The sequence below is a fragment of the Nicotiana tomentosiformis genome, chromosome 12 (assembly GCF_000390325.3).
Source record: "Nicotiana tomentosiformis chromosome 12, ASM39032v3, whole genome shotgun sequence".
In the NCBI taxonomy this organism is placed as follows: Eukaryota; Viridiplantae; Streptophyta; class Magnoliopsida; order Solanales; family Solanaceae; genus Nicotiana; species Nicotiana tomentosiformis.
The window spans coordinates 82319034-82335443 of NC_090823.1; the positions used below are offsets into that span (position 1 = coordinate 82319034).

The following is a 16410-nucleotide window of genomic DNA, read 5'->3' on the forward strand; positions in this document are numbered from 1 at the left end:
ATCCAATTTGAAGTTGAATTCCGTAATTTTTCGAAATTTGAAAAACTCCAAAAAACTATTTTTCACAATTTTCACTTTAGATCAATCACAAAAAATTTAAAAATAACTCCAATATGTATTCATATACATTATACAAATACAATTTCAATTTTCAAATACCATTTTCAACTTGAAAAAAAGCTTCACTTTTTTTCTTTAAACTTCACAATTCTTATGTCTAAATGCACACTTAAAATTTTGAAAAGAAAATTTATCAATAACTGACACGGAAGTCCAAAATGGGAATAGAGAAGAAAAACAGATTATTCGTAAAATAAAAATAAAAAAACTGATTAGTCGTAGCAATTGGACTTATATTTTAGTAGGATCGACTTATAATGCTAATGCGATTTATAGCTTGCATAATTCTGAGGCCTCAACCCTACATTAATTTCTGCCGCCATTCGGAGGCTCAGTGGTCATAGCTGCTCCGCTCTCCACTGCCCACTTGCTCCCCTCCGTTACCGCCGCCGCTGCCGCCACCGCCACCGCCACCGCCACCGCCACCGCCACCGCCACCGCCACCGCAGTCTCTTCCTGTTTGCGTGCTCCGAGTAATTCTCTCTCTTCCATTCCCCTTTTTCTAAGCTTTTTACCATGCTCTTTTTCGCTTATTTTCTTATTAATGAATATCTTTGTATTTTTCATTCCCAGTAGTTCCTCAATAGTTGCGCTGGAACTATTTATTGAGTCGATGCTTTTATGTTATAAAGATCTTATCTTTGGTGTACAACTCCAGTTTTGCTTATTAAATCACTTTGTCCTTGTTAGTTTCATGGTTTTTATTTAATATTACATAGTTATGTTACAGAAAGAACCAGGACAGCTTAACAGGAGGAGGAGGACACAATGAGATTGGAGAAATGTTGGTTTTGTTCCTCAACTATATATCCAGGCCATGGTATTCAGTTTGTACGAAATGATGCAAAGGTAGGATATGAATCTTTCCTCCATTGTTACTTACTTTATGATATGCATACCATAGTTATGGTTTAAAGAAAATTGGTAATTTGCTGGACTCAATGCGTTTTCCGCTGCGAAATCATTGGATAAGTGGAGCCCTAGAGGCTCCGGTCTAGTGGTAAGAGCGCGACTCTGAGTGTCTGGGTTAGACGCACGTGACGGGTTCGACACTTACCGTAGACTAAACCCTGGTATTTAAGTGGAGAAGAGTAGAGGGGTGAGCCCATTATCTACCGAGTTTCGAACCTATGCTGGCCCTTGGGAATTTTTTTTCTGTTTATAAAAGGATATCATAGGATACATATATTTTAAGTTTTGAGTATTGCCAAGGATCTTTGACTTATAGCATGTTTGACCAATCATCTTCAAAGCCAAAAGTACTTTCTTTTTTCCAAAAGAAGTGCTTTTCCCCCCAAAAGTTGAAGTGTTTGACCAAGCTTTTAGAAGAAAAAAAGTGCTTTGAGTAAAAGTTTTAAAAAGTAGCTTCTCCCCCAAAAGTTTTTTTTTTGTTTTTTGAAAAGTACTTTTGAAAAAAATAAACTTAGAAACACTTTTTAAAAGCTTGATCAAACACTAATTGTTGCTCAGAAGTACTTTTCAAATTAAGTAACCAAAGACAGACTGTTTCTCACCAAAAGTACTTATGAAAAAAGTATTTTTGAGAAAAAGCGCTTCTCAAAATAAGTTGAATTTAGAAGCTTGGCCAAACATGTTATTAATATCGAGCTATAATGCATACTAGTTTACAGTCTGATTGCTGATTATCTAGTCTGAGACTAGCTTTGAGTTTATAGAAGGTATAATCTAACTTTTCTGTGACTATATATTTAACCACTTTTATGTTTGCGCTGGGGTAAGTATGAACTTTCAGGCAGACTTGCACTAGGACCAAGAGTTCCAAATGTGCATCGATAAATTGAGCTAACCATTTCAATTTGCTATTACTATGCCCGAGCTCTTGTTTATGAAAGCTTGAAAAAATTGAAAAAAAAATTAAATCTTCTTTGTGCTAAAATCTTTGGGTGGTGGTGGATGTCCTAAAGCGAGGCAGTCTTGACCTTTTTATTCATGAAAAAGACACTAATTTAAAGTATACTCTCATGAAGCCAAATTGAAACTCATTCATATAGGTCTGCAGAAAGAACGGTTCACTTCATCTAGCCTAACAACAAACATCAACAATAACATGTCCCATGTAATCCCACATAGTGGGGTATGGGGAGGGTAGTGTGTACTCCTACCTTGTGGAGATAGAGAGGCTGTTTGCAATAGACCCTCGGCCATCTAGCCTAACAACTACAAGTTTTATTCCGCATCACTATAGATCAGACATAAGTACCATTAACATTTAGATTTTTTTGATTAAGTAAATAATTTATCGAATAAGCAATTGAACTCTATAAAGGAAAAGAGGCAAACTAAGATTTAGGCATGTCTTATGAGAAGCTTAACATTCATATACTGTAATCATCAACAGTATAACATAATCTGTAAACATTACATAAGGATTATGGAACGACATAATTTTCATTCCCTGGGCACATAATCGGGAACTTAATCAAGAAAACATACCTGACCCGCCTTGTTAGTGAAGTTTACTTTGTTTCTTATCCAAAAAGTCACAAGGCTTCTTGGGGTGTGTAGGCGATAATATTGGCCTAGGCCGGATGTGAAGTAGGTATTTGTTGAAAAAGAGAACAGTATTCATGCTTTTTCTCACTGATTAGAGATTCCTATTCTCGATCTCGATCAGTTGGTTATATTCCTTTTGTGAGGAACAATTGTTGAGCAAATGTTTTACTTCTATTCAATAGACCCCCTATCCTTATCCATCAGAAAATGCTATTGGTATTTTTCATTGCCAATATCCTATTTATCATTGATGACTCCAAGGCTATACTGTGATCGGGGGCCAAGGCTCCTACAGGACCTGGAGCCCTAATAAATCTTCCGACTACTAGTTCTTGAGTTTTAATGATCCTAGATGCCGCTTTCTTTAAGTTGTGAGGAATTCTGATTTCTCTTCCTTTCCCTTTTCTCTTACAATTAGCATTTGGTGGTGCACAATAACTTGGTTTCTGGGCAAGAAGAAGTCTTTCTTTTTCCAAAATTCCTTTTATTTGTCACATTCCATCACGTGAGTAAACACTTAATATTATTTCAGAAAATAACCGCTGTAGGTTTAAGTGAGCTTTTATTTGTTGGCCAACTTTAGATCAGATTAAGATAGATTTAGTCCCACAGTAACTATCACGTCACATGGGCTGCATCTTACGTGTCATTCTGTTAGTTATGCAGATTTTTCTTCTTCTTGAGCTTTTGCTATGGTAGCACCCTTTCAATTTTTCATTGTCATGGTTTTCATGGTGTTTCTCTAGTTTCTACCCAAGAAATAGCGTAACAGATGGAGCTTCCCTTCGTTCTCCTCTGCTGAAGATCCTTGAATTTAGAATTAATACAACTCCAAATTAGGGTTTTGGAAAATCGTCTCTCTTTTGCTTCCAACCTTAATTTTGTGGCCATTTAAAAACTTAATGAGGGGTTTTCTACGAGTAGTACAGCCCTTGCATAGCCACAATTGGGCAGAACATGGAGAAGTGTGAGGAGCAAAGCCTAGAACAAGAGAGGAAACATTGGTTGCAAGACTGCCATGGGTCCTTTAATGTTTCTTTTCCACAGGCCCTATAATGATTTGAGCGATTAATTTTAGATAATACCCCACTTGGAAAAGGGCCAAAAATACCCCTATCGTTTCATATATGGTTTATTTTTACGCTCCGTCCACCTATTGGTCCAAAAATGCACACAACGTTATTTCTGGGACTAAGAATACCCCTACGACTAACGGCAAAATTTGTGGACCCCACTTTTAATGCGTTCACATCATGTAATTGGACCACGTGACAGTCCATACATATGGGTAGAATATACCCACCTCTTTTCTGACCCGCCCCATTTATTTTAGTCCGACTTCATATCCTTTATCTCTCTTATTGAAGCAATGGAAACCACTCCCTGAAATTAAAAATAAATAAATATGGGCAATCCATCTTTTCCTGCAACCTCTAAAACTTTTGATAAACTTTGCCCTCATTTACAACACCATCTCTCCTTGTTCACTTCCTCAAAGTCTCAAACCCATAATTTATCAAAAAATCTTCACTGCCAAATTAACACCATCTCTCCTTGTTCACTTCCTCAAAGTCTCAATCCTAGAAACAATTTACCAAAAAATCTTACTGCCAATTTTTTTTTTTTTTTTGACCGGCCTGTTTAGGGAAAGAAAAAGTACCCAAACCTCCTATAAAAGTACACTGGCACTTGTGTGATGATGGATTCAACTACTGCAATAAGTTGATTTTGCGAGAGAGAGTAGAAAACCAACTTCTTAGCCCATGTAAGGGCTATGGATACTTCTAGAAATTTTGATTCCTGGCCTTGCTATTTTCTGTGCTATTCTCAGATTATATGAGCTTAAATGGAGAAATGTGCAGGTCTTCTAGAAGAAGAAATGGAAAAAAGAAGAAAAAGAATAAAGAGGGCCCGGGCTATAATAGAGTTGGGGTGGGTCAAATAATGGGGCGGGTAAATCTGAATATAAGGAATAAAATAAGAAGCCATGTGGTTCGATTACATGGTGCCAGTGCATTAAAAGTGGGGTCCACAAATTTTGCCGTTAGTCGTAGGGGGTACTTTTAGTCCCAGAAATAACGTTGTGTACAGTTTTGGACCAAAAGGTGGACGGAACGTAAAAACAAACCATTTATCAAACGATAGGGGTATTTTTAGCCCTTTTCCGTACTCTATTTAACCTTGAATAAACTGATGTACTGGGTTCGAAGCCAACTAAATAGCTGTTCAATCACAAATTGAGTCTCATGCAAGAATAGTAATTAAACTCTTTCACCTAATGCTCAATTGCAGTTGTGTCGAAGAGTGTTTTGGGACTAGTCATTGATTTATAATCTTTCTGGTTGTCTCTTTTATGGCACACCTTATTTTCCTCATTGCTTTTCTTTCCAGTTTCACGTGGTTTTCGTGAAAGGGTTGCTAGGAAATGAGTTCTGAATTCTAGGCTGTTCATCAAGTAACAGAAAAGCTTCTCTCTGTGCAGATCTTTCGGTTCTGTAGATCTAAGTGTCACAAGAACTTTAAGATGAAGAGGAATCCACGTAAAGTAAAATGGACAAAAGCATATAGGCGGCTGCATGGAAAGGACATGACTCAGGTAAACGGTGCCACTCTTTTTGTGATATGGTATATGCTCTGTGTTGAATTAAACTTCATTTACTTCTTTGGTTTTTTGTGATACTGAAATTTCTTTTCCTGCTGCTAATTCCTATTTGAAGGACTCGACATTTGAATTCGAGAGGAAGCGTAATAGGCCGGAGAGATATGACAGGAATCTAACTGAGAACACTTTGAAGGCCATCAAGAAAATTGATAAAATCAGAGTCGATAGGGAGGATAGACATATCGCAAAGAGGTTCCTTAGATTGTGCTTCATTAATTTCCATCACTTTTTATTTGTCATATGCCTTTAGTTGCAATTAACATTAGTTGGCAAATCGGACAGGATGAAAGGAAAGAAAGCCAAGGAGCAGAGAGAAGCAGCGAAGGAGCTCGAGCAGAGCATTCACATGGTCAAAGCTCCGGCTGCGCTCGACAAAGAGCCATCTCTTACACTGCCGATCAAGGTCAAGGTTTCGCAAAAGCAGTCAGAGGAAACTCGCATGGAGGAATGAACAATTCACTTCCTATATTCTATATTCTCAAACTAAAACATATAATGCATTCTCATTTCAGTATGTTTAACTTTTTTATTACATATAACTGTCTTAATCTTGTATCCATCAAAAAAAAGAAAACTGCCATAATCTTGTACTGCCTTGAAGTATTAGAAAACTTCTCTGACTAGATACAGACACACACACAGATTCTTGAATTTGGGTTGATCACAACTAGGATAGGTCGAGGGTTTGTCGGAAATAGTTTCTCTACCCTCTCCAGATCCCACCCGTGGGATTACACTGGGTTTGTTGTTGTTACAACTAGGATAGGACCATCTTCTCTGACTAGATACAGACACACACAGACACTCTTGAATTTGGGTTGATCACAACTAGGATAGGCCAAGGGTTTGTCAGAAATAGTCTTTCTATCCTTCCCAGACCCCATCTGTGGGGTTACAGGTTTGTTGTGTTACAACTAGGATAGGTCCGTCTTTTGATCCAAGTTTCATACTAATATCGGCTAGATGAATTTTTTAGATTCATTTACAGGTTTGGGGTACAATATCTAATTACTCATGAAATTAACATAAAAGATCTCCCTTACTTTTCGATTTTGTAATGGTTTGGCAACTTGTCGAGTGAGGATAGCAAATTCTCACATATTATATTACTCAAGAAACAGAAAAGTTTTCGCTCATGTTATGTACCCCCAAGGAAAACTCAATTTTTTTTTCATAACAGCATTTATAATCGATATCTTTTAATGCCGGATAAATAAAATAGCATATATCAAATTCTAAAACTTCAAATGTTGCATTATCCATGAAATAGTCTAAATAACTTTTAAAATATTGTACATACAACATTCAAAGTAATGAGACTTTTTTCCTCTCTTTTTACTTGGATGCAAGCCTATTAAACAATCATAAATCCTATGCTTTTGCTCGTTTACAAACTTACTATAAGAGGATAGGCAACGGAACAGAAGAACAATACAAGCACCTATGACAGAATAAAAGATCACACTACTAGTAATTTGTTGGGAGAAAAATGAACCACTTTAATTTGTTGCTACTAGTTTCACCAATAATAAGCCGTTTGTACTCCACTAACTTGACTAATGGAGGTTGCATGTATCCGTGAAGTTAGTCAAGGTGTATGCAAGCTGGTCTAGACATCACGGTCATAAAAAAAAAAAGTAGATTTTCATAATCATGGAGTGTTTCTAGTTCTCATCATGAATTATGGGAGAAAGAAGCTCAATGATATTGAATCTATTAGTAATTACCATCTTGTCTGAAATCAGGCAAGTACAAATGACTTATTATTTTTAACAAGGTTCTTAGTTTGTCTTGACCATGGAATTATTGTCTTGGAGCATTCTGTTACCCTTCTCCTCTGTCATCAGAATCTCTTTCTTGTCTTTGTTTTGATCAAGAACTACTATGTTGTTTTGTGGTGGTTTAGTTTCTACTATTGGCCTTGGCGGCTTCCTTGCAGTTGTGTTTATGCATCTTCTGCAAATCAAACAACACAAATGCCAACAAATTCCAGAAGAAGTATCAATAAGAAATAACTCATAAATTTAAGGAAATGATAGAATCTTGCATGGCTGCATGCATGCCAAATAAAAATTTAACTTATACACACTGATAATGTAAAGAACTTTTGCATCTTCTAAATTATCAAATCAGTGCTACTATATGCAGTTACATTTTGTTCTAAGTTACTTTAACTTGACAGTATAAGAAGTTAAACTCAATAAGGATAAATGACTTGCACAATTACATGATGGGAAAGATAAAAGTAGGTAGTTGTTAGCTTACATGGCAATAGTCTTAAGCAGACAAGTTTTGGGGCTGGGAAATATTTCCATGATTTTGGGAACTAAGCGCCTAGACAAGAATGCCATTAGCAAAGAGTATGGATTAATACTTGAGAATATGAGATGAAGCTATAGCTAGTCTTAATTATTAGAATATGCCCTGACTGAGGCAAGGAGATGTGGTATATAAAGAGCAATCAGAGAATGAAATAATGTAGGCAACTCATGTTGACTTCAAAACTCAAAGAAGAATTTGACATTAGAATATCCGATTAAATTCGGATTCACATGGTTAAGTTTTACTATAAGGTAAAGCGCTTTCTATCAAATACGATTCTATATCCAAAACTTAAATTCGATACCTATTTTTAACGAAGAAAACCAGTGCTCCATCACGATCGTTGTTGGTAGAAAGACTTCAATTTAGTGAAAGATGACAAGTCTTCAGTTCACATTCTAAAGCATTGTTTTTTCTTCTTGTTTTTATATGCTTATGAATATTCTTGTTTTCACGATTCCTTATCCATCTATTGTCTTTTTTCTTTTTAAACTTTTCCAACTAATTTTGGTCAAGGCTACTTTTTTCACACATGGCTGGCTTATTGGAAGACAAGACAAATGAGATTTTTTTTTTCAGAAAAAAGAGGACTTTGAATATGCAATGAGTTTAGTCAATTAATTATGGAAGATAAAATTAAAGGAATCTTGTGTTGGTTTTGCTCTAAATATAAGTTGTCTTTTTCCATATATAAAAAGGGATAAATAAATCAATCAAATTTGATTCATGAAGTGATTCTTTAGGAGTTAAATTTTTATTTGTCCATATTTCAGAAAAAAATAAATATTTCAGGATTTTTTGTGTTTAAATTTCCATTTCTATGACTTCATATTGTTTTATCCAAATTCTGTGTTATCATCTTAACAACTTTTTGCGTTGTCCAAACTGTAAAATTTTGTCTCTCGTTCTTTTTCCGTTACATGAATATCTAGTTTCCACACTCGACGAAGCAAGTTGTTTGGACTGAAATCCCTCCTTTGATTTAGTACTACTCCCTCCGTTTCAAAAAAATTGACACTATTTCTTTATTAGTCCGTTAAAAAAATTACCACATTTCAATATTTCCTTAATAAAAAGTATTTATAACCACGCAATGCTCTAGCAGATTTAAGACCACAAATTTCAATAATTGATATGGCCTATTTAAGACCATATATCTCAAAATTAAAGTCTTTTCTTTTTTATTAAAGTTTGTGCAAAGACAAACTAGGACAATTTTTTTTTAAAGCGGAGGGAGTAATTATATACTCTATAATTGGTTGACGATGAAATATTTTTATTGCATCAACATTCAGCGGGAGATCTAGAAGGAGTTGTATCGATTCAATCGAACTCCTTGTTTTTTGATCGAACTATGTAAATATTTGCAAAAAAGTGAAAATTAGTAAGATAATAACAAACCGGCTATATACCAATTTTATATTTTTAATTCGCTTTTTTCGACGTCACCGTCGTATATGCTATGTGAGTTCTTTTTGGTTTTTTTTTTTCAATTTTAGCCCGTGCCAGAAACTATTTATATTCAGTAGCCGAAAAAGTATATAAAATTTATATAATTTATACATATATATATATATATATATATACATACATACTTCGGCTACTATTTTGAGAGCGACTATACAATATTATTTTTTTTTATCAGCATAGTACGCCTAATATACGTTTGTCTGTTCCTGCAACATCCTACACCTAATGCATTTTTGTCCGTTGTTGCTGTTGGGTGACAACCTCAACTTGAATTTTATCTCTTCTCCTCCTTATGCTTCTAATTCTTCTATACCTCACCCTTGTTATTTTTGTTTTTAATTTCTTTTATATATACGTATATGAATCCTTTCTTTTCTTGTTATTATCTTGCTGCATCTTCCAATTGATTGAAAATTTGTAAGTAAACTGAGCGTGAAACGTCTTTTTGCTAATAACAAGCTAATCTTCGTTCAAATAAGATTATTCCAAGTGCGGGATGTGTTATTCAAAGTAATTATTTGTAGAATAAAATAAGACAAAAGCTAAAGCAACTAACGGCCAATTCTCTTTTATAACAACTATATTTTATAATAAATGCTAGCAATGAATTTCCTCCCAGCTTTCAACTTAAATTTAATAAGAATAAAATGAAGTGTGATCTAATTGCGCCACATATTTTCTCCTATATATCAGTTGTATAAACTCTAATCAGTTCCTATTCAATTTATGATGAAGGCCTCAAAGCCTGTTCGCATACGAAAGACTTTTCAATACCCGACGCTTATTATGCACATTTTCAATTTCTTTTTAGATGTACATTTCCATTTTCTTTTTCAGATGCACGTTTCAAATTTAAATGCCAGTCGTCGCAAAAAGTAGCAGTAAGATTTCATTGCGATTTTCGCCATTACATGCATAAGGATATTCCGCCAAGGTTACTATATACCCTTTCAATGACATTACGAGGTTGAACTTTTAGATCAGTCAATGTGTTACAATTAATATATGTCAGTAATCCATGCATTATAATCCGTATATTACAATTTCTGCATTACAGATCTTATATTACAACTTTTGCATTATTACGATCCATGCATTACAAACCCTATATTACAATCCCTAACATGATAACCAAAGGAAAATAGGAAACAAAAGGACAATACAAGCACCTACAACAGAATAAAATATCATACTACTCCTAAATTCTAATATGCTGCTACTGGTTTGATTAGTCTTTTAGCATTGTACTAGAGTAATAACTTTAGACTAAGTACGATTGACTTGTTAAGAAACAAGATTCCTAGCTAGTTTGATTTGACCGTGGAATTATCGTCTTGGAGCTTTCTCTTACTGTTCTCCTCTGTCATCAGAGTCTCTTTCTTGTCTTTGTAATTGTTGTTTTGTGGTGGTTTAGTTTTTACCGGTGGCCTTGGCGGTCTCCTTGTTGTATTAAGGCATCTTCTGCAAATCAAACACGAAAAATCCAACAAATTAATCAAGAAGAAACGTGAGCCAAAAGTAATTCATGAATTTAAATAAAGGAAATGCACAAATTTACTACTCTTCTGCTAGACGAAATAGCTTCCATTATAATTTGAGATCATTCATACCCTTTCCGTTAACATATTGTCTCGTTACATCTTTACTTTTGATTTATGGTTTAAAATTGTCCTCGGTTAAACTTCCGTTTGGAACTCCTTAATGATTAATATATGAGATAATTTTCTAACAGAAAGGTTATTATGAGTTATGACTCCAAAGTATAATGAAGGTAAATGAAGATATTTTATATAGTAGAGGAGTATTGTTACCCTTTTTCCTTTAAATAAAGATGATAAAATCTTGCATGTTGGCATGCATTTTTGAAAGAAAAAACTTAGGATGTTAGCTGTTAACTCACATGGCTATTATCTTGAGTAAACACGGCTTGAAGCTGGGAAATATTACAATGGTTTTGGACACTAAGCTACACGAAAAAGCCATTAGAAAGAGTTTCTGAAATTGACTTAGAGAATTACTGAGGAAGCAGTAATCTAGTTATGGTGTTCTGCTCAAGGCATGAAGATTGTGATATATAAAGAGCAATATCTCACACTGTGTGATCAATGTATAGGGCAATCATTCACCACTAAAAAAGAAAAGAAAGAATTACTCCTAAAGAAAGACTTTACTTTTAGTGAAAGAGACATTAGTCTTTAGTGGCTTTCATTTTCGAAAGGCTTTAAATTTTGTACAGCTATAATGTATAGATTTCTTACGCCATCAAGATATAACAACAGGTAACATTTCATATAACTTGACATGTAATGTTAAATCAAACTGATGGTATAAAATTTTTTACATTGTTTCGATATATATAACTTAAATTATTTGTCGACTACTTTCCCTTTGTTGTATTTATTTATACGTCCACATACCACAATTAAGGATAAGCATGTTTCACGAATCTCCTATCCATTGGTTGCCTTTCTTTTCCTTTTTATATCTTCCAAATAATTTTGGTCCCATGCAGCTCTTTCCAGACATAGTGGCTTACAGGAAGACAAGAAATTGCGGCATTTGGTCAATTATGAGAAGGGATAAGGTTTCATGTTTAATTTGGCCAACCGTGCCATTTTTCTTTTCCTAAAAAAGGCACTAGTACTTGTTTTGTGACAATAGTGGGTTCGATTGTTGTAGCTGTATGGGCTAAAAATTGTATTATAATTATATGTGGGCCAAGTTAACATTAAAAGAGCAAAGCTGCCACACGTCATCGATGTGCTTTCAACAGAGGACGAAGGCGAGGTCGAAGTGACTCGACAAAGGACGAAGACGAGGTCGAATTGACTCAGCAGAAGGACGAGGACGAGCACTTCCTTTAGCAGGGCAGTAACGACTAGTTTTAGAGATAAGACCTTATAGAGAATATTCTCAGGAATATTCCTCCCATTTGTACTATTAGAGTTTTTGTGGCCTATGTGCCCTTATAAATAGAATGAGAAAGAATGGTAGAGGGGATTGGACACTCATTGTAAAAAAATAATACATTGACATTCTCTGAAGATTCTTGTTTTATCATTAACATACAAAATATACCTTTTCTTTAGATCGGTGTCAATCCTTTCTCCCACGATCCAAGGAGGATCTGAATATTCTAAGGCTTAACATCATCCATCTTTGTCAGAGGGAATATCATAGAATCTTACCCCTTTCCGGGTGACTCACTTGTATTTATTTATATAAATGCCATTTATTACAATTTACTACTATTTAATGCTATTCTATTTGTTCTTTGGCTATTGAATATTGCTTTATTGTTGCTATTTATTGCTATTCGAACAGTACTCATGACATCTTGATACAAAATCCGTTAAATAATCTTTTGGATATTAATATTGGCTAAGAGTAACTCCATTCTATTAGAAAATTCAATTGTTTAAACCTATATCTAAATTTTGGGTCAAACAGTTTGGCGCCATATGTGGGGATTTTCTCAATCAATTTTTTAGTTTTCATTAGATATACAACTCACGCGACTTGTTAATCTAACAAACCATAAAGTTTATCTATTCTCTTCGTGCGTACAAAAATTTTCATGGCAGGTAACCAAGGAAATGGAATTAGGGTAACAAATAACGTTCCCCTCAACCTCATGGCTGTTATTAACGAAGGCTATGACACCCAGGGCAAGGAAGTGACACCCACTGCCTCCCCTAGATGGGAGAGATCGCCTACCCTTTTCTGCATCACAAAAAAACCAAATGGGAAAGGAGCCTCCGCGTCTACGGGAGAAGGGGCATCACTTGCTATGAAAAAGCTCCTCGAAGCATGACTAACTTATACTCTAGTCAGCGTACTCAGTAAACAAGCTCCATGCATGACCATAGAAACCACGAGAATCCATGCAACACAACGTGGCAATGAATAGGATGACCAACCAGACCCTCCGACTCCAGGTAAAACTCACACTATTACTGACAATGCAGGTGACAACGTCCTTGCCGCCGTGCTGAAAAGAATGGAGTAAATGAAAAATGAGAACAAGGTGCTCAAAGACTAAATGAAAGAGCACCAGGAACAGGTAGACAAAATACCAGGTGCCACTAAATTATTACCAAAAAGGGGCGCGTGCAGGTTTGTGGAACAACCGTACAGTGAGGAAGCAACCCCACATGCCATACCAAAGACCTTCAAGATGCCTCCATATCTTAGAATCTACGACGGGACGACCGACCCCGAAGATCATATGACTCACCGCATTTCCGCTGTGAAAGGCAACAACCTTACCAAAGAGCAGGTGTCCTCCACCTTGCTGAAAAGATTTGTCAAAACCCTCACTAGAGGGGCGTTGGCATAGTATTCATAGTTACCTGCTCGTTCCATAGAAACATTTGAAGAGATAACCGACAAGTTCGTGACGGCACACGCCGGGGCAAAAAAGCTGAAGCTAGAGTAAATGACATCTTCGCCATTAAGAAATCCCCAGTAGAGGGACCGAGGGACTTCCTCGCCCGATTCAACAGGGTGAGGCTGACCTTACCAAATATTTTCGAAGGATGGCCGTGGCAGCCTTTCAAAATGGGTTGAGCATAGAAGGTTTGAGGGCTACAGAAAGCTTCCGAGTCGGCTGATGAAGTATCCACCGGCCACTTGGGATGAAATCCATAATGCCTACTATGGCGAGGTCAGAGCAGATGATGACGACCTCAATGGACCAACTCGACGGCTCACCTCGGTACAGTCTGAGCCTAGGAAAGAATGCACAGATAGTATGAGGAAAGACCACCTAGTGTCACGGTGGGGCAGGGAACGACACCTACCCTATGTCAGGACACCCGTTCCCTACTTCCGTTATGAAGATGGACTGTCTAGTCCGGGATCAGACACTCACAGGAATGATCGAGGTATGTCCCTTTGTTATTTGCTCACAATATTTGTGTTTCGCCTACAGAAGTGGTCTACCCTTTCGAGAAGCTCGAAACAAAAGTCAAATGGCCACCCAAGATGATGTCGGACCCAAATACAAGGAAATATGATGCCCTCTGCGAGTTCCACCATAAACGTGGACACAAAATAGAAGATTGCATTGCCTTGAGGTTAGAGGTGGCAAACTTGCTGCAGCAAGGGCACCTCAAAGAACTGCTCAGCGACAAAGGCAGGAACACCTTGGCAAAGGGTCGAGAACGTCCAGGCCCGCCAAAGACCCCTTCACCAACTCGTACCATCAATATGATTATTGGTGGCAGCGACGACGCCTCTATCAACGACATCAAATTCACTACCACCCACAAGCTCAAAAGATTGATCACCCACGAACGGTATGTCGAATTCGAAGAAAGTATCTTTTTTATGTGTCAGATGCCGATAATTTAATTTTCCCTCATAATGATGCACTTGTTATTACTTTATGAATTTTAGATACCGATGTTAAGAGAATTATGGTAGATGACCGAAGTGGAGCGTGCATCATCCATCCCCGAGTCCTCGCACATATGAGACTTGAGGATAAGATAATGCCTCATTGTATTACACTAATCGGTTTTAACAATGTAGTTGAGCGGACTTCCTGAGAAATCACACTCCACATTCTCGCTAACGGAGTAACTCTAGAGACGACATTCCATATCATGGACCAGGACACAACATACAATGCCATCATGGGACGACCACTGATACACCCTATGAGAGCCGTCCCCTCCAGTTTATACCAAGTGATCAAATTCCCAACACCTTGGGGAATATTCAACATACGAGGGGAACATACATCTCGGGAATGCTGCCGAATCACCATGGACAACACAACAACTCAACAAAAGAAAGAAAAGGAAAAAGAAGCATAGCAATCAGCAGGGTCGAGGTCGCCATAAGGCGATGACAAGGAAGTCATTATGGATCCCGAGATGATCGAAGTCGCTGAATCAACCCTAGAAGATCTCTACCCCATTCAACCAGATCACAACGACCCTAACAAAAAGGCCTACATCGACTGGAAACTCTGAGAACCAGGTAAATTTAATCAATTCTTAATAACTAACGCATATTTGTTTGCCTTTAGTCATGAAAACATGCCAGGTATCCCCAAAGAAATCTCCACACACAAGCTGAATGTCAACCCCTTCTACCCCTCGGTAAGGTAGGTCCGACAAAAGTTCAACCCTGCTATCAATGAGGCCGTCCACAAAGAAGTAGAGAAGTTATTAGCAAATAGATCCATTAGGGAGGCGAAGTACCCCAAACGGATAGCCAATGTGGCGATACTTAAAAAGAAAATTGGGAAATGGAGGTTGTGCGTGGACTTCACAGACGTAAACAAAGCATTCCCAAAAGATTCATTCCCACTACGACACATCGACCAACTCATTGATGCGACGGTCGGGCACGAGCTATTAAGTTTCTTGGATGCCTACTCAGGTTACAACCAAATACTCATGGAAAAAGAGGACCAAGATAAAACCACGTTCATTACCCATAATGGAACATATTGTTATAGATCATGCTATTTGGGTTGAAGAACGCAGGGCCTACCTATCAAAGGTTGGTCATAAATATGTTCAAAGATCAACTCGACAAATTCATGGAGGTATATATCGATGACATGCTGGTCAATACCGCGAAGGAAGAGGATCATATTTACCGGTCGAATTGCCTCCCTATCCAGATTCATCTCGCGGTCGTCCGATAGATGTCACAGTTTTTCAGCGTACTCAAAAAGGATAACAACCTCAAGTGGACGCACGAGTGTGTACAAGCACTGCAAGAACTGAAGGCGTACTTGTGATGGTAGGTTATAATCATGTGTTTTAGTTATAGTTTGCACTCTAATTACTGTATTTTACTTGTGTTTGAGCTTAAATGTTAGTGTATTGCACTTATTATGTGTTTTATATCTTGTAAAAAGTGATTTCGAGTTAAAATGATAGTCGGGAGCTAAATTGAGCAAGTTGGATCTTTAAAATCTGAGTAAAAGAACAAGAGATTAAACCGGGATTGTGTTTAGGGGTCAGAAACTAAGTCTGGATTTCAAGACGCGAAGAAAATGAAATACTCTATAAAAACTTCACTGCCGCGCCGCATGGAGAGGCACAACATTGTATTGCTGCTGCTGCCCGCCAGAACCTGCTCTCTGAACTTCCCAACTGATGCCCCGCATGGGGCGGCGTAAGGCGCAGTGTGTCTTTATAATTTTCTCAAAGTACTTTCCTGTTTCGGCTTGGAAAAGTTAATTTTGCCTAGGCCCACTCCGACAGGGTATAAACACATCAAAAAGACGTTTTTGAAGGGACTTTTGACCTGGGAATCTTTGGGAGAGTATTGGAGGCTACAAGACGCAAGATTTCATC

At 37.1% G+C, this 16410-nt stretch overlaps 1 protein-coding gene and 2 long non-coding RNA genes across 5 annotated transcripts; 1 reads left to right on the plus strand and 2 right to left on the minus strand.

The window, feature by feature from the left end:
• The first annotated feature begins 434 nt into the window (after positions 1 to 434).
• On the plus strand, positions 435 to 5886 carry LOC104096393 (probable ribosome biogenesis protein RLP24). 3 transcript variants are annotated; one of them, XM_070191912.1, is made up of 6 exons: positions 435 to 515; positions 552 to 593; positions 874 to 969; positions 5117 to 5230; positions 5352 to 5488; positions 5579 to 5886. In XM_070191912.1, the coding sequence occupies exons 3-6, from the start codon at positions 889 to 891 to the stop codon at positions 5745 to 5747; spliced, it is 501 nt and encodes a 166-aa protein (XP_070048013.1). In that variant the 5' UTR covers positions 435 to 515; positions 552 to 593; positions 874 to 888; the 3' UTR covers positions 5748 to 5886. The 3 variants fall into 3 exon arrangements, with proteins under 3 accessions (XP_070048013.1, XP_033512067.1, XP_070048012.1); XM_070191911.1 differs by lacking the exon at positions 435 to 515 and adding an exon at positions 811 to 838 and having other exon boundaries at positions 528 to 593; positions 880 to 969; XM_033656176.2 differs by having other exon boundaries at positions 503 to 593; positions 851 to 969.
• A 1036-nt stretch (positions 5887 to 6922) lies between these two features.
• Positions 6923 to 7932, minus strand: LOC104096395 (uncharacterized). Its single transcript, XR_686313.4, has 2 exons — positions 7562 to 7932; positions 6923 to 7252 (listed from the first exon to the last, which is right to left on the minus strand). It is a non-coding gene; the product is annotated as an uncharacterized lncRNA (long non-coding RNA).
• A 2148-nt stretch (positions 7933 to 10080) lies between these two features.
• On the minus strand, positions 10081 to 11137 carry LOC104096396 (uncharacterized). Its single transcript, XR_686314.4, has 2 exons — positions 10989 to 11137; positions 10081 to 10549 (listed from the first exon to the last, which is right to left on the minus strand). It is a non-coding gene; the product is annotated as an uncharacterized lncRNA (long non-coding RNA).
• Between the last annotated feature and the right edge of the window lie 5273 nt (positions 11138 to 16410).

What these genes read in the sequence shown, in the direction of transcription:
- LOC104096393 (XM_070191912.1), top strand. Translation starts at nt 889, where the DNA reads ATGAGATTGGAGAAATGTTGGTTTTGTTCCTCAACTATATATCCAGGC. An exon ending in TTGTACGAAATGATGCAAAG is followed by an intron (nt 970 to 5,116) that starts GTAGGATATGAA and finishes CTCTCTGTGCAG; the next exon opens with ATCTTTCGGTTCTGTAGATC. An exon ending in ATGGAAAGGACATGACTCAG is followed by an intron (nt 5,231 to 5,351) that starts GTAAACGGTGCC and finishes TCCTATTTGAAG; the next exon opens with GACTCGACATTTGAATTCGA.